Genomic DNA, 21,701 nt, shown 5'->3' with positions numbered 1-21,701 from the left:
ATAGAAGAAATTCAACAAGTGATAAGTTAAGCAGCATTGTGGAGAATAAACGACGTAGCAAGTTTAGTAATCTCTTATACACGAGATTTATCTTATTGACAACAGATGAAGGAAGTTATATAAAATATATTTATTTATATATAAATAAATCTAGTTTGGTCACTAAATGCTTGATTCGTTTTTGTAAAAATTGCCATTTTGTTTTATTGTTTCTTCACTTAATTTACCAAACAAATGTATAAAATTTTTCAATAAAAAATAAAAACTAAATCTTTGTCTTTCTGTACTCAGGAATATAAAAACCAAAAGCTGCTTCCTGGACTTTTACATATCTTAGGCTTTAAATTATTGTTGATATTCTCTTGAGTAATTAAAACTATAATAATTATTAATTATTTTGTATTGAACCAATTTACAATAGTTTTCACAAAATGATGCAAAAATACAAGTGTTTTAATCCAAATTGCAAACAAAAACTACTTTAATTTTATAATAAGGGCACATTTGACTAATACGATCCTGGTAACTGTCAAATTAACCTTAACCCAGTCGCTGCCAAACTTACAGCGCCTATCGGTCAATATTATGTTCTGACTATAGAAAAATATTCAAAAAATTTTAAAACTTTTCACAATAGCCCTAAAAATTATGTCTAAAAATATGTCTAAAAATTTTTTTGTTCCAATTTTGGAACATGGTCATAAGTAAGTAATAAAAAATCAACAACGTCTAATAATCTCAACAAATCAACAATTTAAACTTTTTATTAAAATATTTTTATTATTATACATATAAACATTTATTGATAAAGAAATGTTAAAACATTTTTAGAGGATCTATATATTTTTTTCATAAAAATATTTGAAGCAATTAATAGGATGTATATTAATTTTACCAATACCCAAAAATTTCTTAATGCAGAACCGACATATTTTATGAAACAGATCCTTGAATTGTTCGAAATCATGTTCCTAACTTTGTCTTATCAGTTTTTGGTTGTCGAAAGTTCAGTAGTAGATATGTTGTCACAATGTTTCTTGTAAATCCTAAAACATCCAATGGACGTATACTTTCAACAAATTCATCAGCGTTAGATTGAATTTTATTGTGGTGTTGAATTCTATATAAAACCCATGCGTTAGAGATTGAAGCAGACAAAACGTGAACAATATTTCTATCCATTAAATCAGTACCTCCCATATGAGTATTATAGTCCTGACTTACGCAAGGAACGTCTATCATTATATATTTTTTTTCTGCTGCAGAATAACGACGTACCCATTTTGTAGGTGGAACGCCATAAAAATTTGAAGATACGTGAACGTTAACGCGCATTTCCCAATTCTATTATGTCTAATGGTGCCCGTGCAACTATATCCCAATTCACTCATGGCCTTTATCAGTGGAAGTCCAGTAAAAAAGTTGTCAATAAAAAAGTAAAATTTTTGATCTGGAAAAATATGCTTCACCCTCTCGGCAAAAGTTGTAACTACAGATTCACCTAGCCCCAAGTTACTCTCTCCTAGTAAGGTTCCTTTCCCTAGTTAAGGTCCGGTACCTACAAGATAACCATTTGATATATTCTCAGACCCTATTTAAACCCATATCTAAACCATGGATTGATCAAAAGATACTTATATGGTTTCACCAACCAGCACATATTCTATAAATGAATTGTTTAAATGTTCTATGAGTGGTCTTATTTTAGCAAAATGTAAATTTTGAAAAGTTTCTCTAAACCTATTTCTCGACATTGCGTTGGCGATTTCTTTGTTTCTGAGATCCAAATCAAAACTCCAGTACATATCCTTTATGGACCTTTGAGAATAACCAGAAATCAGTTGGATTGCAAAGAATACTTAGAGTTCGTCAATCGTAACCTCAAATGATGTGTTTGTATTTTTGTGTCGAACATACTTTATAGTCTCGTCTTTTATGTATTCAAAGAAATTCTTACACCAAAAAAGTGTAAAGAAATTGATTGCACTTTCACAGTGAACATTATTTCGATTTGAAAGTGAGATATTTTCTTGATGGTAATCTTGGGACAAGTCACCTCTTTTCCAGTCGTTTTGTCTATTTGATTTATTCGCTCTTTTATTAGATTGAGCCACAGTTATAAGAAGTTTATCATCGCTCGTCGAGAACATATCTTCAGCCTCTTGTGTCTCATATTGTAAAATAAGAGCTGCCTCAGCTGCAGCGTTCAGTATCTTTGATAAGAAATTAATAAGAAAAATCATTGAAATTTACAATATCCTATGATTCAAAATCTCCATCAGAATCTTCCGCTGAAGGATAAATGTATATGTGTGCAGAATCAAACTGCTTCTCATTTAGGTCATCGATTAGATTGTTCAGAGTATCAGCTGAACAACTCGTTCTCTTTCCATAAAATGTTTTTACATTCATAATTCCAAACTAAAAAGAAAAACCTCAATCAGCAACATATACAGTCAAGTTCCATTTTTGGAACATACAAAAATTAGAGGTTACTTGGTATATTATATATACTTTGAGGTTAAACATTTAAACGATACAGATATATTGTATAGGCATATAATATTACTTAAACTTACTCCGATTCAATATTTCATAACAGAAGATAGCTAGATTCAGTATGCACGTGTTTTTTTGACATTGCCGAACACGAACAGTTTATCAGATTTAAGACCAACATTCACATCTTGTAACCAGCAGCGAAATTAACAATTGTTCCAGATTTGGAACATGGCAGCGAATGGGTTAAATTGAATGCACTAATTCCCGACAGCCACCTAGAATATTTCACGATTGAATAACGGCTCTGAGAAAAACCATAGAAACTTACCAAATGTAGATTAAAATCTTAATTTTTTATCTTGTTTTACGCATACATTTTACTTCTTTGCAATTATATTTTTACCACATTTTTCCTTGTCATACTTTATATATACACCCCGTATAATTCCTACTTTCAAAATATTTTAAAGTCTTCGCTAACTTAAAGTATTTCTACGTTTTCACTATTATGTAAGACCATTTGATTCCTTTCACGTGGCATAGTGTTCACTATAGTGGTTACCTTCATGCAAGAATATCATTTAAGTATAGTTCTTGCATACATACAATAGTTCTTTGTTTTCGTAAGACTCGACAATTTCGTAACTATGTTTGAACTTACACAACTACGTCAACTCACGAAAGAACATTAAGGTGAATAATAAATAGCTGAGGTAAATTCTAAGGGTATGTTTAGATACGCTTAAAATATTCAGAAACTACAAAAACACACATAAAAAATAAAAGTACGCTCTACAAATGAGTATCTGGCCGAATGTCATGGAACTTATGGAGATGCATTTTAAATGTAAATAAAACAGATTTGTTGCCCGGTCAATAGGGGAGCTGATAATTAAATTATATGAGCATTGCCTACAAACTTGTGATAACCGCTGTTAAAACATGACAAAACCATAAATACAAGAAATTCATAGGTATACAAAAAATAATATTGATTTTTTTGAAGCAACAATTTCCGAAATTATTAGATCAAGTATTTTCAAAAAATTAGAGGTCAAACATACAATTATTTATGATAGCAGTCGATATTTTTTATTTTACTTTACAAATACATGGAAATACACTAAAAAACTATGGAATATTACTTAAAAAAAAAAAAATTAGGAAATAGGTATTTGATGCAGGGCTTGGTAAAAAATATAAATTACCAGACGAACGTCCGCCAAAAGCCTGACTATCAGCGTCTGTATCGACTGGGTTACAAACCTTGTTTGTTAACATTCCGATACCGTGCGCCGTCTGAATCAAAGTAGACGTTTTTGTTAACGGGTAGCCCTACGGACCGCGGTCCGCATCCGGACCATGAGCTTGTTTTTTGCGGACCGCCGTTAAATTCAAAATATAGTAATAAAGTTACAGTGTAAAATTATAATCAAATCTAAGAAGGAAATATTCTGAGGCTTCTTTACGTATTTCCTGGACGCTTACCAAACATATGAAACCATTTAGTGACGCGGCTATCGTTAAAGAGTGTTTTCTGGAAGCAGGAAATTCAATATTTGAAAATAAAAAGGATGTTGTCGATACTATTCAGCGTATTCCAATATCTACTACTTCAAGCACAAGGAATACACAGGTATTGGCTAATGAAAAATAGAAAACGTTAAAACAAATCTTGGCAGTCACTTAATATTTTGCTTTGGCATTGGATGAGTTATGCGAAATTACAGATACAGCACAGCTTGTCATTTTCGTGAACTAACTGGACAGAACCAGTGAAGAGTTTTTTGAAGAACTATTTTGCCAACTCTCCTGAAGGAACTACTACACAAGGCTGTGGTGGACTATTTTGGTAAAGATAGTGTGGATTTAAAAAAAGTTATTTCGATCCCCCCTTCGTGCGTCGAAGCTACCTTCCTAAACTAGGTGGCCTAGTTGCCTGGTTTCAACTACGTAACCAGTATGATCTCCTGAGGGGGGGTTACAATTACTGGAGGGTTTCTGGGTAACCCCCTCTTCCCGGTTACGCCACTGCCTAGTTTAGTGCTAAGTGTCCGGACCGCGGAAGTGTAGTTGGTTTTCGAAACGGACCCTCAGGGACTATAATTGGTGACCCCTGTTCTATGATCGTCTATATTCGTTGGTATTACCCTGTGATATGTAGAATAACTGTAGTAATTTTTATCTCTTTAGGCTATCACGCACACTACTTTTTTCCTCTTCCTCTTTTCTAAAAGTTCTTAGTGCTCTTGTCATAAATTTTTATAAATAAATATATGACCTAATCAATTTTTTTAGTAAATTGTACATTTAGTTAAGTATTATAAAAACACAAAGTATAATTAAAATATGATCCCTATAATATAATTGGTACTAAAGTTCCAAATAAAACTCAAGGTTTCCAGCGAAAGTCCCCAAAAGAAAACGAACAAATTATCTCCTCTCGACACATACTTCCATAGATTTCCGGTCATTTTCAGCGACCAAAATTACCTCGGTCCCTTGCGTAATTTACTGGTTCATTCACATTTTCTTTGTTTTTTTCCGTTTAGAGCCCAGAAACAACATTGATATCAAAAACTTTCATACAGTAAAATTTTTTTAGTCCTTGTCAGACGTTTATATCTAGAAAACAATGACTAAAAGTTTAGTTTTTGCTTGTTATTAGATTAAACGAGCAATATGCAGAAAAGGACTGACAATTGCTACATTTGAAATGAATAAAATTATAATTATAATATTTTTGAATACGAAATGATCCTTATAAGTTCGACTTTTGTCACTGTTGTCTGTGATGTTAATTTATAACGCATAAAACTGAACAGTTGAACTAAATCAAAATTTCTTCGTTACAATTATTGCTCAAAATAAACGTTAGAAGCTCCAAATAGAACTGTTGATCATTTCTACAGAAATTTCCTGTATTTTACAACGTATGCTATTTTTTGAATTGTACAAGTTATTTACTCTGTTGTCAAATGCATTTTTTCAGATAACCCCAGAGAAAAAACTAGGTAGTGTGAAGTCGGGCGATTTTGCCGTCCATTCAATCTCACCTCTTCGACCAATCCCTTTCTGAGGTAAATTGTTTTTGAATATTGCCTAAAGTCTCTGTGATAAAGTGAAGGTGCACTATGCTTGAAAGTATACGATCGTGTTTGGAAACAAAACGGTTTATTTCAGGTATAATTTTATTTTGAAGATGTCTCCGTATCTCTCAACCGTCCCAACAACGTCGTCCCATCGGTCTCCATCCTGGACTGCTCTCATAGACTCAGATGATGTTTTGCCACTGTCGTTCTGCACTTGGTATGTCCATTTTGTGAGTGAGCGACCTCTGCCTTTGCAACCTTTAACATTTTTCGAAATTATAAGTCTTCCAAAATGATTATTACTTCTTGCAATATATTTGAAAAACTTTAAGACACCTGCGCAACAAATAGAAAAGAGTAGAGTTTGAAGTTCTTGGGGGATTTTTTTTATTTATTTTTTTTCTGCAACTACAGGGGTTATCAGAATCGGCCTTGGGTGGGCAGCATTTGGAAAACTGAGAGAAACTTTTAAAAGTGAGCTGCCCACATGCCTAAAGAGAAAGGTATTTGATCAGTGCTCCTCCCAGTCTTGACGTACGGAGCAGAAACACTTACCTTAACAAAAGCAGCAGCTACCAAACTGAGAGTCACGCAGAGAAGAATGGAGCGGTCCATGTTAGGAATAACTCTGCGGGACAGAATAACCAACGAAGACATCAGGAGAAGAACCGGAGTGACTGACATCATCGAGAAGATAGCCAGACTAAAATGGAGATGGGCAGGACACATAGCCAGAATGACAGATGGGCGATGGACAAAGAGGTTATTGGAATGGAGGCCAAGGGAAGACAAGAGAAGCGTCGGTCGACCACCTACAAGATGGACTGACGATTTAAGAAGACTCAATAAAAACTGGATGAGAGCGGCGCAAGATAGACGGGGTTGGAAACATGAGGAAGAGGCCTATGTTCAGCAGTGGACTCTTGAGGCTGGATGATGATGATGACAGGGGTTATTAGCGACATAAAATATACAATTATATAAACCAGTATTTTTTAAATAACCTATTGTATTTTCAACATTCATGTCTTCTCCTAAGGCTTCATTTATATTCTTTGAGATGTTATGCTTCTTTCTTGCAGCTTCGTGTAGTTTACATTAAGTTAATATATATTTTACTGAAAAGGTTATTTGCCAATTTCTTGCACATTGGAGATCCAGATATTGCATTACGGATCATCGCGTAAACAGATGTTTATGGGTTATGTTACAGTGTTTTAGTCGCAATCTTGTTATTCTAACTTAATGTGGTCTGTTCGATGTTGGTTGGGGCCACGGTGTAACTAATTGTTTAATTTCTTTTAGTTAATTCTGAGATTCATTCCACATATTTCGTCACGCACTAAACACTTTAGATTTTATTTCAGATTTCAAATCATAAGAAGAAACTTTTGACGTGACAACGTCTTAAATTAGGTTGTGGCTCGGAATCATTCGTGAAAAAGTGTAACGCCCGCTCACGTCTATTACAGTGAGTCACCGAACGAGAGAGAGGCCCGCCGGACCGGCAAATGCCTTGCGTCTCTCTCCCACTCAAACATGATCGGTCCGCTGCGCGCGCAGCACTAGAGAATTATACCCCGGCCGTTTAAAACATGGACTCCAAGGTCGCATGATCACTCAATGCAAGCATCGATGGGTCGTACAAAACTATACCTTCTAAGGAACTGTTTACACCGTCGTCATTATTTGCGTTTAACTTCCGCTGGCTGGTGAATTTTGTTAGGCAGTCAGGCAGTGCTAAAAATTGTTTGTAGACTTTACGATACGTATATTAATTTGTATTAATTATCGTGTGGTTTAGGTTTATTAACGATTGTTATTAAATGTGTATTACGATTATTAAATATGGATGTAAACACTCTTTCACCTCAAAAAAAAGAATATAAAGTAAATTATTGGCAAAAAAAACTTACTCAACATCCTTTATATTATATTTATATATACATATATATATATATATATATATATATATATATATATATATATATATATATATATATATATATATATATATATATATATATATTATGTATTAATTCTAATTATTGTAAAATTCTTGAGGTTTACTTTTACAATTATTAATTTGTTTACTAATATAGGCGCGTTGAATCGGTGCGTGCTTCCTTGCTTGTGTCTCTGTCTTTCTCGAGCGTTCTTGGCGTTCAAGACACATTACAGCAGAAACACTTCCTTTCATTTCATATTTCTCCTATCATCGTCCTATCCTCAACAAAATCACTCAAATAGAAATTAGTTAAGTTTAAGTTTACATGTACAATGTTTTAGTAAACAAAATATATTTTTATAGTTAAAATTTGTGCAATTCTTATTTTCATTCAATTCCTTGTTCCTATTGTGCAATTTAATAATATTCATATTAATAAATATTCTACCGAGAAAAAGACGTTGTCACGTAAAATCTTCGCCCGTAAAACCGACTTTACAGGCAACCGATTTTTTTTAATGTTATCGGAATCTTGGCTGAAGGATGCTGAGCGGTCTAATTGGTCTTCTTCTTACTACTACTACTTGTCGGTTTATAACGTTCTCCGTCGTTTTCCGACTTCCAATCGCAACTTAGACCGGTTGTTCCATAGATCTTCTTCTATGGCCCTCTCTCTCAGTTCTTTATTTATTCCTTCGCTCCAATTTTTTCTCGGTCTACCTCGTTTTCTCTTTCCTTCTGGTTGCCACTTAGTATTTCTTTTGGCATTCGTTGTTCGTCCATTCTTTGTATGTGTCCGAACCAGATAAGTTGTTTTGTTGTTAGGTCATCTGTGATTGTTCGTTTGATTCCCATTATTTCTCTAATGCGTTCGTTGGTTATCCTTTCTCTTCTAGATCTTCCTGCAGCTCTTCTCCAAAAATCCATTTCCGTCGCTTTCAGCGTTGACAGTGTTCTTTCTTTCAGTGATCATACCTCACAGCTGTATAAAGTGATACTTTTTAATATAGTCTCATATATCCTCTTTTTATTTTCTTTGCTGATGGATTGGTCCCATAAAATGGTGTTTAAGATTGTGATGGCTTTTCTCACTGACGTATTTCTCTCTCTTATGGCTTTGTCTAATGTTCCATCTTGTGAAATAGTAATACCTAGGTATTTGTAGTCACAGCAGTGCTTTATCGTAGTGTTATCGTCTAATATGAGATCTTTTTGTTCTGCTCCAATGCACAGGTATTCGGTTTTCTTTTTATTTACTTCTAGACCCTATATATCATACTCTTCAATTAATTTTCGTGCCATATAGTTTAAATCTGCATAATCTTGAGCCATTATTACTTGATCGTCTGCAAAGTTAAGCGTATATACCATAGTATTGATGAGCGGTATCCGCATTGTCCTGCATTTTTGTTTCCTTCTTTTTAAAGCACTTTCGAGGTATATTTTAAATAAAGTGGGAGACAAGCAACATCCTTGCTTTAATCCTTTTGATGTTATAAATCCTGTTGTTATTTGTGTCCTTGCTTTTATCTTTGTTATTGGTTGGTTGTATAGTACTTTGACGGCTTTTATTAATTCTATATTAATATTCGTGCTTTCCATTGATTGCCACAGCTTCTTCAGTGGAACGTTGTCGTAGGCTTTCCGTAGGTTGACGAACAACATATGAATCTCTTGATTCCTTGCCATCTTTTTTTCAATTATCTGGGTTAAGGAGAAAATGTGGTCAATAGTGGATCGACCCGTACGAAATCCTGCTTGTTCTTCTGCTTCATAATCTAAGTATTCTCTCTCGATTCGGTTCTTTAACACCTTGCCATATATTCGACTCATAGATCCGGTTACAGCTATTCCTCGGTAATTTTCACAATTATTTTTATCACCCTTTTTATGTATAGTGCTAAGGTATGATATCTTCCATTCCGTAGGGATTTCGCTTGTGTTTATGCATTCTTGAAAAAGTTGTCGAAGACATTCGTAAAATTTGTTCGTTCCGTACTTAAACAATTCTCCAGGTAGATCTCCTGGTCCAGGTGCTTTGTTCCTCTTTAGCTGTTTACATACATTTTTAATTTCCTCTGTTGTTAATCTTATTGGCGAGCCAACTATTGAAATTCTATCTTGGTTTTGATTTCTGTGTTCCTGAAATTTGACTCTATTCTCTACCAAAAGTCGTTTGAAATACTCTTCCCAGTCTTCAGGTTTTATGCTCTGTATTACTTCTTTATTCCTTTCTTTTGTCAATTTTTTTATCAGTTTCCAGCTTTCTGTGCTTCTGGTTCCTCCTAGATAAGTATGTTTATATAGCTGGTCGATATTCTTGGGGGTGGGAATTTGTAGCTTCTTATCCAATCTATTTTTAAATAAGTCTTAGTACTTTCTTCATCTAGGCTTCTGATGTTGTATCTTCGTTCCTGTATCTTTTCTGTTGTGTTTATGTCTATGCGTGTTTCTCTCTGTTGTCTTCGGATTGGGAAGTGTATTTTTGAACGTAATAAATAGTGATCGCTACCGCATGTTGCGCTTCTCTGAACTCTTACATCTTGTACTCTTAGTCGGGTTTTTTGTTTTGTTACAATATAATCGATTATTGATTTTATGTTTCGTGTTTCCTGAGTCCATGTATAGCTGTGTATCAGTTTATGTGGAAAGTATCCATTTAAGATTCTGAGTTTCTGATCTTCTTCTTCATTTCCTTTTATACCGGAATGCGATATGACCGTGAGTACGTCTGGTGTAGTTAATTTGTACTTCTAATAATCGATGCTTTACTTTCAGTTAGGAAATCCAAGGAGAGATGACCAATAAATGGTGGGAGTTCATAAAGAGTGGTTTTGCTTTTTTGCCATAAGTTTTGCCAGGTATTCTCTACTGAATTTTTGTAAACAAGTTTGAGATAGTTAGCTAGTAGAATTAAAGTTATTCCAATACTATGCTCGATAGCTTTTTTGGCAAAATGATCTGATGCTTCATTACCAGTTATTCCGGTATGAGAAGGAAACCATATTAGATAGACTGTTTAATAATGATCAGAGAGATTTTGATAGATCTCATGAACCTTTTAAACTTATGAGTCGTCAGTGAAAATTGTATTGATTGATTGAATAAATAAAAGCGAATCTGTGCAAATGTTAATGTCAATTTTAATGCCAGAGCAATTTACAGAATATACAGAATACTATATAATTCACCTGTGTAAACGCTGCATGTTAAAGGTAACCAAGATGATCTTAAAAGTTCTTGTTTATCGGTAACTGCATAGCCAACACCAGTGGTAGTTTTAAAAGCATCGGTATAGATAATTAAATGCATTCTTTATAGGAATGTTAGGAGTTTTATGTTATGTGTTAAAGATGGTGAGTAATGTGTCTATTGTAGGAACATGTTTAGTTTAGGAGGAAAATGAAGGTAGATTAAATAAACTAGTCAGACAGAGGTCAATTTTTATAAGTAGTGGAGTGATAATTAAGGTATAGGTGTTATAATAAGATGTTGAGCATTGTATTTGAAAGAAGAGGATATTGTGGTAATTCAGGAATAAATAAAATTAAAGGGATGTACTTATACTGATGCAGCATATGAAATTAGAAAAAATTGTCGTCTTAAGGTGAGAGGAGGTTTATTAGATTCACGATACACGCCCTCGGTAGGACTGGAGCGAAAGGCACCTAGACATAGAAGGAGAGCGCTATTTTAAACAGAGTTTAATAAATCTATGCCAAATCTAGAGACAGTAAGGAATAGATAGAGCTACCAAATTCGAACTTGAATCGCATAAGAGCTCTGTAGACTCTTAATAAAGTAGTTATTGAACATTCATTATGGAATTAGAAAAGGTATAGTTCGTTAATTGCAAAAATAAATAAAGTTGAACTAAATACAGATCCTTGAGGGAGACCCTGATGGCAAGGACTTTTAAGGTTCTTCCAGTTAGCAAATATAGATGCTATGACATCTAGTTGATTGTTGATTGCTTAAAAAATATCTGCTTGTAAAAGAACTAGGTTGTCAAGAGTAGGCTGTTGAAGTTGGAAGCCGGATTGAGTGTCTGGAATAATATTATGCTTTTAAAGGAATCAGTTGAGTCTTTTATTTAATATTTTTTTTAAATTTGCAGATGGTACAAGTGAAAGAAATATAATGTAAATAGAAGAGAATTGTTTAGAGCAATGATAGACCTAGGAGTACCAAATCAGTTGGTAAGTTTAACCAAACTAACCCTTGAAAAAGATGAATGCAAAGTACGAATCCAGGGGGAACTCTCTGAACCTTTTAAAACAAATAACGGGCTACGTCAGGGAGACCCACTCTCCTGTATATCAATATTGTTGGGAGAACGGAAAACGCAGCACGAGAGGCGTACGTAGCATTAAAGGAAGCGGCTACAAAAATGGGTTTAACAATAAACACCAATAAAACAAAGTACATGAAAATAGGTACGCAACCACAAACACTACGGCCACTTGTTATAGAAAATGACGTCATCGAAGCAGTTAACAAATTTGTATACCTGGGAACGCTCGTCAATACTGAAAATGACACTACCGCAGAGATAAACCGCAGAATTTGCACGGCTAATAGATGCTATTTTGGGCTTAATCTCCTTTTTAAATCTACAGTTATATCAAGAAATACAAAAGTAAAACTCTACAAAACAATAATACGCCCAGTCCTAACATATGGTTCAGAAACCTGGACTTTAACAAAAAGCAATGAAAACATGTTAGGATGTTTCGAAAGAAAAATACTAAGGCGCATCTATGGAGCAGTAAATGAAAATGGTGTCTGGAGAAGACGATACAACTTCGAACTCTATAGGATATACCAGGAACCAGATATCGTAAAACACATAAAGATAGGACGTCTGAGGTGGGTAGGTTATGTAATGCGGATGGAGCAAATCGACCCAGCTAGAAAAACGCTCCTTGATAGACCTATTGGTCAAAGAAGAAGAGGAAGACCCAGAACGAGATTCCTAGATAACATCGATGAAGACATGAGAAATATGGAAATACGTGCTTGGCGGAGGAAGGCGATGGATAGGGACGACTGGAGAAAAATTCTTGGGGAGGCTAGGACCCACACAGGGTTTTAAAGCCAAAATGATGATGATGACAAGTGAATGAAAAAGGTTGAACAGATTTAGGAGTTATGGAGGATCTATCTGGTTTTTAAATTGGAATGATTATAGAATTGCTTCAAACATCGAAATTTATGTGTGTTTCATATATGATTATGTACTTTAAGGAGTTTCGAGAGAGAGATGTATTAACGAAATTTTTTAAGAAGGTTTAAGAAATATCAGGACCAGCAGCAGATTTGCTAAATAAAGACAAGGCAAATTTCAGTTCATGTAGGGTCAAGGTCCATAGGAAGAAGACGAAACTCCTGGCTAAAGAATCTACGGGAATGGTATAGCTGTAGCAGCAACGAATTGTTTCGGTCAGCAGTTTCGAAAATACGTATAGCCCTGATGATCGCCAACCTTCGGAACGAAGATGGCACTTGAAGAAGAAGGGTCAAGGGGGCGTGGATCATGTTAAGTTGGCGAAAAGGTAGAGAAAAATTGAATGTGTAAATAACTGGAAGAGAAAGCCGTATTACTTTTATTGAATTTATTTTCGAAATAATATGTATGTCGGTAAGTACTAAGATGTATATAAAAGTAAAAGTGCTAAACTTTTTTAGCTTCCTAAAGTTAACATTTTCGGCAAAAATGGGCTTGTTCGTATGATTTTCAAGGGTTCAGTGGTATTTTCGTCTCTGACGACTGGAGTATTGTTTCTAAGATATTGTGGACATTGGAAAATAACATGGCATATTTTCTGCATGGGTTTCAAATAAAAGTAAGGAGTAGGAAGAACTAACTAGAGGAAGACTAGATACAGGATAATTTTGAAACAGACAGCTGACGAAAAGAAAACTAATACGCCTAAAAATAAAGTGTACGAAGTTAATAAAGAACGCTGAATAATACTACAAGAAGCCCTTATGTGTTCTATCAAAGGCATAAATAATATGTCTAGTTTTTAGTATGTTTATTATTTAAAAAAAAGTAAACTGTGTTACACAATACAAATACGTTACATATTTATAAAATTCAACGTCTATTTTTTACTTAAAATTACTGCTCATGTTTAATCCTTGGTATAAACGGATCGGATCTGTCATAAAACGTCGTTGGTAGTCGCTTCTTGAACATCTCTCCGTCTATCCAATTTCTGAATACTGCCAAGTCCGTATACACCCCAGGAATATTTTTTTCACCGCATCCGATGCCCCAGGCGACTATACCTAAAAAACGAAAAATGGAATGGATATTTCTAAAATTGTTTTCACAACAAAATATTTTTTTAAACTATTTTAAAATGCTAAGTATTCGATTTGGCATTTCGTAATTTGCTGTTAGGCAACTCGACTATTTAGATAAACATAAACTAGAATTTATAATTGAGCATTCCAGTCATGCTGTTATTACTTGTGGTTAAGCAGTAACTAGCTTTGAGGATGAATTTACTTAATAATCCTAATATAGCATAACCTAATTGTTTAAACCACCATACTAAATAACTTGGAAATTAATTCATCCTAAATCTATACAGATGTGTGAAAGACGAATCTAAAGACGCTTTTTTTGTTTAAAACATAAATGAATTATTAATAAACAGACCCTTAAAATATTGTTATGTTCTTATTTCCGAGTCTTTTACAAATAAAAAAAAACATTAAAATGATGTGTAGCTAACACATGCATAAATACAGCCATAATTTCAGATTCAAAGTCAGCACTAAAAACTACTAATTTAACATTTTCCATAGGAGTCTAGTTTTACCATGTATCAATAATCATGAAATGCGCCAGTAACACACCTTTTTATTTAAAAAATTTCAAAAAAAACACGAAAATTTTTATTTTTCCCGCCCATTTTTTGCCTATCCCTTTCCACATAGTGTTGATAATATGTTTTTCAGTCAAATAGAGTCAAAGTATAGAATAAAACTGGTAAATCAGTAAAAGAAAGAATGAAATCCGTTAATAAATGACGGAGATATGGAATATTAAAGTTGAGAATTTCCGCGCGAAATGATTATCGCTTCGACTTTGTTTCTGACGTCACGTCTCCGTATTGGAGCGGCAGAGTGCAGAGTCCCGAACGCCGAACTGTCCATTTATTCTGCATTGAACCAGCAAGAAGTGTTATACGTGTAGTAGCGTTCAAATTTTATTTTATCGTAATGGAAGAAGGATTTGTAAAAGGTCAAAGTGATAATTTGCCAAAAATTGATATTTATACAGTGAGTGACTTTTTTTCTTCCAATCCATCTTATATAAGTGCTGAAATAAAAGGAGTAAAACTTTCTAAGTAAGTATCTATTTACTTTCGCTTAATATTATAGTCGTCTACACACTAATAAACTACTAATATAGAAATTCTTTGGCTGATAAAGCAAAGATATAATAATGCAAACATTATTCTTTTACCAATTTGTTTAATGTTTTTACCGACCAATTAATAATTCTTTACTTGCATATTAATTTTATAACTTACACCTTTAACACTTACTATTTTTTCATGAAAAGGTTTAATATCAGTTGTTATCAGTAGTGGCTTGTAGTTATTATAATATCATTAATATATCATTATAATGGTCGTCCATAAGTAAAGTTGATTAAAACAATATTAATTAAGTAATTACCTAAGTATTGGTAATTTTTCAGAGCCTGCAGAGAATCCTATCGAGATGAGGCTGTCGGATATGTCCAGGTGAAACGTGAAGGCAATAAATGTACTGTAAAATGCAGAATTTCACCTGAACACAAAGTAAAAAGTAAACCTTATCACTGTACATTGGTTTGTGACGAAAGTGAGGAAAAGGTTGAAAGTGTTGTTTGTCATGACTGTGCTGCTAATCAAGGTGGATGTAAACATACAGTAGCTTTTTTAATGTGGCTTTTTAAAATTAGTGAGGCACCTGCAACTACTTCAGTAAAGTGCTACTGGATGAAACCAGCGCTTTCTAATGTTGGAAGTAACGTTAAATTTATTAAAGCCAAAGATTTTAACAAAGACTGCGCAACAATTTCGGAAATAACAGAAGATAATGAATTTTGTAATACTTTTATTAGCGAATGCAAGAAACGAAATGCGAACAACATACAAATAATGACATATTTTAAGGATGTAAACTTGGAGATGAAAGCTTCACTACACTACCTGATTTGTAAATACAAGAGTAGTAAGGTTCAGTTTAGTTTAAATGATTTTATAACATTTTGCAAACAGAATATTACTGAAAAGCAATGTAACTTGATTGAAAAGGCAACAAGCAACCAATCTGACTCTCCACTATGGTTCGAGCTGAGGTACGGCAGAATAACGGCTTCGATTGCTCATGAAGCGTCAAAATGTAAAACTTCGGATGGGGTACTCGTAGAAAAAATTTTAGGAGCATATCAGTTTAAAGAGCCGATAGCAATGCAAAGAGGTACTTAATAAATTTGTATGTAATATGTTGGTGTACATAATACTTTTTAATTTTTGTTTTAGGAAAACGCCTAGAAAACGATGTAAGGAGAGAGGTAGAAAAAATTAAAAATATTAATATCAAGAAGTGCGGACTCTTTCTCTTAAGCGAATATCCTTTGTTGGGTGCCTCTCCAGATGGTATTACAGAAGACCATATTATTGAAATTAAATGTCCGATGAAGAACAAAAATTTAACCAAATATATTAATTCAAATAACTTAACACCAAAATGCGAAGCCCAAGTGCAATTACAAATGCACTTTGCAAAAAAACGGAAAGCTTATTTTTGCATCGCTCACGATGATTTTGAGACTTCTAAACAAGTAGATGTTTTTGAAGTATTTTATAATGAAGAATACTGCAAAAATTTAATTAAACAGTGTACATTGTTTTGGAAGTATGTTTTTGATTTATTGATTGTAGATTAAAAATAAAACACAATACGTTTTAATTACATGTTATTAATTTATTTTGAACGTTAACCATACCACATGCAATCACAACAATGAAATCCAACATACAAATGACTTTAGTATCGATACAAGCGTGAGGGGCTACCATGGAAAAATTTCCTAATCTACCTATTGATCTCTCAACATTTATACGTAGCGCTGCTATACGTTTCGTTTCCATTACTTCCAATTTTGAACTAACCGTGTTTGCAGAAACGCTTGGAGGTCTTATAAGATGGCAACCTTTAGTTTCTAGCAAATGAGATATGTTTTTAAAACCCCTGTCAGCCATAACAGAATATCCCGGTGACAAATTCAACAAAAAGTCACAATCTTCAAATATTATTGTGTCACTGGCCCTTCCACCATAACCATCCGAAATGTAGTTAATTAATCCATCAGGTGTAATGGAAATCAAATATTTAATTGTGTTACAATGTTTATATTCAGACCAGGTCAAAGACTGTTGCTTGGCACTCGAAGGTTTTTCTATTCGTATTTCAAAGCAATCTAATACACTGACAGTTTTAAAATATCTCTTTCTAAAAGATATGGGTAATTTCTCATAAATTTGTTTCATCGGCGGAAAAAAAATAAACTGTTTCATGCGGTTGGCTATTAACGGAACTGTTCTGTTAAATATTTTTCCTATTAAACTTGTGCTGACATCGAAGTCAATGGCCAGACGTATATATGGGTCGTTAAGACGAATTTTTTTTAATGAAATTAAAATATCTCTTACTGGCGAAGCAATGCTTTCAGATAATTGTTTCGTTAGAAAATATACTTCTTCTGGTAATCCCAAATAAAAACCGATGTTGGTATTTATTTTAAGTATAGTATCTTTACAAAAGTTAGGTTTGATTGTATTTGACATGCTATCTGAACTTGTGCTACTACATGATGACACAGACATTTTTGAAGGAGAACTTTCAGGTGAGGAACAGATGTTTTTTCGCTTATTTTCCATGTCACTTTTTTTCGTTCTAAACCTTACTGTTTGCACCTCCTTGTTTTTTTGTGGAGTTTTTATATTAACTTGCACTCTTTTATGTTTATATTTTTTCTTTGGACTACCTAGTACACTCTTCAAAATACAATCCTCGGATAAAGGATCCTTTGGTACACTTTTCTCTTCACATATTGGATCACAATTAATGATTTCGAAAGGTTGACAACCTGAGGTCGATGGAACATCATCTTTTAAAATCTCATTAAAACATTCTGCTTTTCGTCTTTTTTCATATGCTCCACTTTTTCTTAAAGGTTTTACTACTTTCTGGCAATCAAACTTGTGAGGGTATATTTCTGATTTCAATTTTAATGTTCCACCGACCAATTTAAACTTTATTAAATTTTCTGTATCATTTTCAATCTGTAATAATAAAATGAATAGATATATAGAACAAAATTTAACTAGTTTACTTGTTACATTATAAAGGTATAAACATAAATTTTACATATTGCAAATACACTTTAACGAATTGTTAAACATTCTGCAATAAACATAGCTTAAGACTTTAAAGTCAATTTTGTGATCGTTCTGGAGTTTTTGCAAGGTAAAATTTTCTACTTATGACGGTTGCATATTACTGCATGCATTTATGGACTTTGTAGAGAAACAAAAAAATTAAACTAGTGTATTTGATATTACATAAGTAACATATAATTACACCATTAGTTAATATCTATTAATTATTATATCTTGATAGTAAATAAGAAAGTGTTAACTCACATCAAAATGTTCTTCACATACGTATTTGATACTTTTGGGTCCAATTAAATCTCGCTTCATTAATTTGCACCATTTCTTTCTCTTGTCTGTTTGCAAAGGTACATGGAAAAATATTTTGTTTGGTGTTTTAATTGTTGTGCTCGTGCAATTAGGCACAATACAGTATTTATAGCAGCCTTTTTTAATATTACTCATCATATAAATCAATAACACTGTTTCTTCACTCTTTATACACTACTTTCAAACTTTATAACAACAATAAAATGGTACACATTCGACAACGAACAAACGATGAGTAATCTAAGCGAGGCGCCGGTCGCTCCGTTCAGTTTATAAACCGTTACGGAGATGTGACGTCACAAAGCCGGTCTGCTGAAATAAAAATGATGAATGCAACGCGCAACTTTCCATGCCTATAACTTTTTTATTTTTAGAGATATCATAATTTTTTTTTGATAGTGTAATTTAGGTGTGCTTTAATTTTTATTTGCAATCATAAAAAAAAAATGGTAAACTTCTCCATTGTGTATGCTATTTTTAACGTACCCTCACATACGTATAGCGCAGTTTTAAACGTTCCGAATGAGCGACGATAGTTGTGTATGTATCATAGAACAACGTTGAATCATGTTTATGCCACGTGCTTTTGGATTGACGGGATATTAGTATGAATTAGTTCTTCACGATGGAAGGTCGAAATTTTCGTCAAAAATGGAAGTATGTTTCTTATAGTAAAGAAGCTTGTTTTTTTTAACGAATGTGTTACATTTAATATTAGTCTAGCTAAATAATTGCAGTGTTTTCTTGTTAAATTTTAACATAGTTTTTTTAGAAAATTAACTTTCTATTTGTACTTACACATTTGTGCAGGTTGAGATTAACTGTTTTTTTTTTATTTTTCATTTTAGATTTCTTAGACAAGCAAAAAGATGTCGATGTACTTCTTAGGATGATGGATGAAGGCTCAGGCAGAAGGTTTTGTAGAAGGTTTTAGCGACGATTCGGATGCTGACCCTACATGGCAGACAGAGGCTCAGGAACCTACTCGGATTCTGTCAGAGAGCGATGACGAGTCGGATAGTAGCGACCAGGAAATTCAGCCGCCAAACGAAAACTTACTAAGAAACGAACCTATTTTATATGAATTTAAAAATGAACCACAGCTAAATCATAAAAATAAAATAAAAGAAGAACAAAAATTTTCTTGGTCAAAAGCCGTTCGTTTTACCAGTGTCGAGGATAAACCAAAGAAAGAAAATTTGTTTGCAAACCAACACGGAAATATTGGAACTCCTCTAAAATATTTTCCAAACGACATTTTTGACCAAGGAGCCTTATATTCTAATGTGTATTTATTGTCAAAAAAAGGGATTGCATTAAATACGACTGCAGCTGAAATCAAAAAACTGTTCGGAGCCCATTTGCTCTTTGGTTGTACTCGGTATCCTCGGTATCCGGTATTGGAAAGCTGGGTTAAAAATATCAAGTGTATCTGATTCTTCAAGAAGAAGGAAGAACCTTCCTTCACTTTGTTGACACAAATTCTTCCCCTGAGAATCATTAAAATAACAGGCTATGGAAAGTGCAACCTGTCATAGATGCGGAACGAAATGCATGTCTTCAGATCGAGAGATTAATAAATAACTACAGCATTGACGAAGAGATGATTCCTTTTACTGGTCAGTGCTCTTTACGTCAATATGTAAAAGACAAACCACGACCAGTAGGATTAAAAAAATTTGGACTTGCTTTATCAAGGGTGATAAGGGTGGACAAGTCTTGAGCTGAACAACATCATTGCCAGAGAAATCGTTTTTGCACTTTGACTCTACTTTGCACTTTGCTTTATTGAATTAAATAGCGATAGCAGCTTTCGCTAAAAGATTTAATCTTTTACACATTTCGCATAGCACAGAGGATACAGAAAACGATATTATCATATCGTTTTCGTTCACGGCCGCCAAAGCAGGTGGCGCCTTTGTAAGGTAACTACTGTTGTAGTGAAGCTTTGGGAGACATTCGTTGGACTTTCCGAGTTTGAATTTGTATCAGCCCAAGTGTCTGATGAGGCTGGGATAGGCCGAAATGATCATAAGACTTTATTGATACCGATTCGAGCACGGGAAGTTTAACGAATTTGTCCTCCTAGGCCATATATTTGGCCATTTAATTCAATAAATCGATAGCAGCTTTCGCTAAAAAATTTAATCTTTTACATATATATATATATATATATATATATATATATATATATATATATATATATATATATATATATATATATATATATATTATATATATATATATATATATATATATTTATATATATATATATATATATATATATATATATATATATATATATTTATATATATATATATATATATATATATATATATATATAAACATAAAAATACATCAAATAATATATTAGAATATATCAAAAGTGATAATAATTTAAACAAAAGATCAGAAATTCAAAATCTAAGCAAAATTTATTATTATATTATTTCTTTATAATTTATATATGAAACTTGAAAAATATCACATTTTGATTTAATTTTCCATATATCCGTTACATTTTTTCAGACATCTATCAATGGTGAATAAATCTTCTTCTTTTTTGTTAGTAAACAAAAAAGAATTTTTAAACAAAATTTTATTTTTGGCAATATAATTGTCAAAAATAAAAATTTTAAGTTGGCATTTATGACATTGAGGCTTATTTGTAATTGGTCGCTACTTTAAATTATTTATAAATTAAATTGTTTTTTTGTGTTAAGAAAATGATTTCAAAATTATATTAAAATTTCAGAGAAGCATTTATTAGATAAGGACATTTTTGTATTAATTCTCTTTGAAATGTATTTGCAGCAATTTTATTAACCAAACTAATTTTATTTGGTGAGTTAACAAAAAATTTTTTTCTTTCTAGTTCAATTCATGAAAGCTCATGATAATAAATAGTTAACCAATAGCCCCTTTTATTGACTCCAACCCATCCAAAATATTTATATATATATATATATATATATATATATATATATATATATATATATATATATATATATATATATATATATATATATATATATATATATATGTGTGTGTGTGTGTGTGTGTATGTATATATACATATATGCTGCTATCGCTTTGTTGAACTAAATATATGGCCTATGAGGAAAAATTCGTTAACCTTCCCTTGCTATTGGTTTCAATAGAATCATTTCAGCATCCGAGTTTAAATTTGTATCAGCCCGAGTGTCTGATAAAGCAGGGATGCTGAAATGAGTCATAACACTCTATTGACACCGATTCGAGCACGGAAAGTTTAACGAATTTGTCCTCATATGTTATATATTTGGCCATTTAATTCAACAAAGCGATAGGAGCTCCCAAAGTTATTTTATTTCTTTATAAGCCAAAAAATTGTTTATAATTTTA

The 21,701-nt window shown here is 32.9% G+C and overlaps 4 protein-coding genes across 6 annotated transcripts in view; 2 read left to right on the top strand and 2 right to left on the bottom strand.

The window, feature by feature from the left end:
• The window catches only part of LOC140441595 (diuretic hormone receptor-like), an 890,067-nt gene that overhangs the window by 446,328 nt on the left and 422,038 nt on the right, over positions 1–21,701 (top strand). The gene's annotated exons all lie outside the window — the stretch shown is intronic.
• Positions 13,564–21,701, bottom strand: part of LOC140441593 (phenoloxidase-activating factor 2-like) — a 31,773-nt gene continuing 23,635 nt past the window's right edge. Inside the window, exon 4 of the mRNA XM_072532425.1 lies at positions 13,564–13,836. Coding sequence (XP_072388526.1) covers positions 13,667–13,836 — 170 coding nt within the window. The 3' untranslated portion in view covers positions 13,564–13,666. The remainder of the gene's footprint in view (positions 13,837–21,701) is intronic.
• Positions 14,699–16,498, top strand: LOC140440912 (uncharacterized). The gene is made up of 3 exons (XM_072531273.1): positions 14,699–14,906; positions 15,263–16,029; positions 16,092–16,498. Exons 1-3 carry the CDS (start codon positions 14,779–14,781, stop codon positions 16,496–16,498), a joined length of 1,302 nt encoding a protein of 433 aa, XP_072387374.1. The 5' UTR covers positions 14,699–14,778.
• LOC140441592 (uncharacterized) lies at positions 16,465–18,507 on the bottom strand. The gene is made up of 2 exons (XM_072532424.1): positions 18,258–18,507; positions 16,465–17,897 (listed from the first exon to the last, which is right to left on the bottom strand). Exons 1-2 carry the CDS (start codon positions 18,453–18,455, stop codon positions 16,518–16,520), a joined length of 1,578 nt encoding a protein of 525 aa, XP_072388525.1. The 5' UTR covers positions 18,456–18,507; the 3' UTR covers positions 16,465–16,517.

The sequence above is a fragment of the Diabrotica undecimpunctata genome, chromosome 5, assembly GCF_040954645.1.
Source record: "Diabrotica undecimpunctata isolate CICGRU chromosome 5, icDiaUnde3, whole genome shotgun sequence".
NCBI classification, from domain to species: Eukaryota; Metazoa; Arthropoda; class Insecta; order Coleoptera; family Chrysomelidae; genus Diabrotica; species Diabrotica undecimpunctata.
The sequence above is the reverse complement of the archived record's forward strand: the minus strand, read 5'-3'. Positions and strand labels throughout refer to the sequence as shown.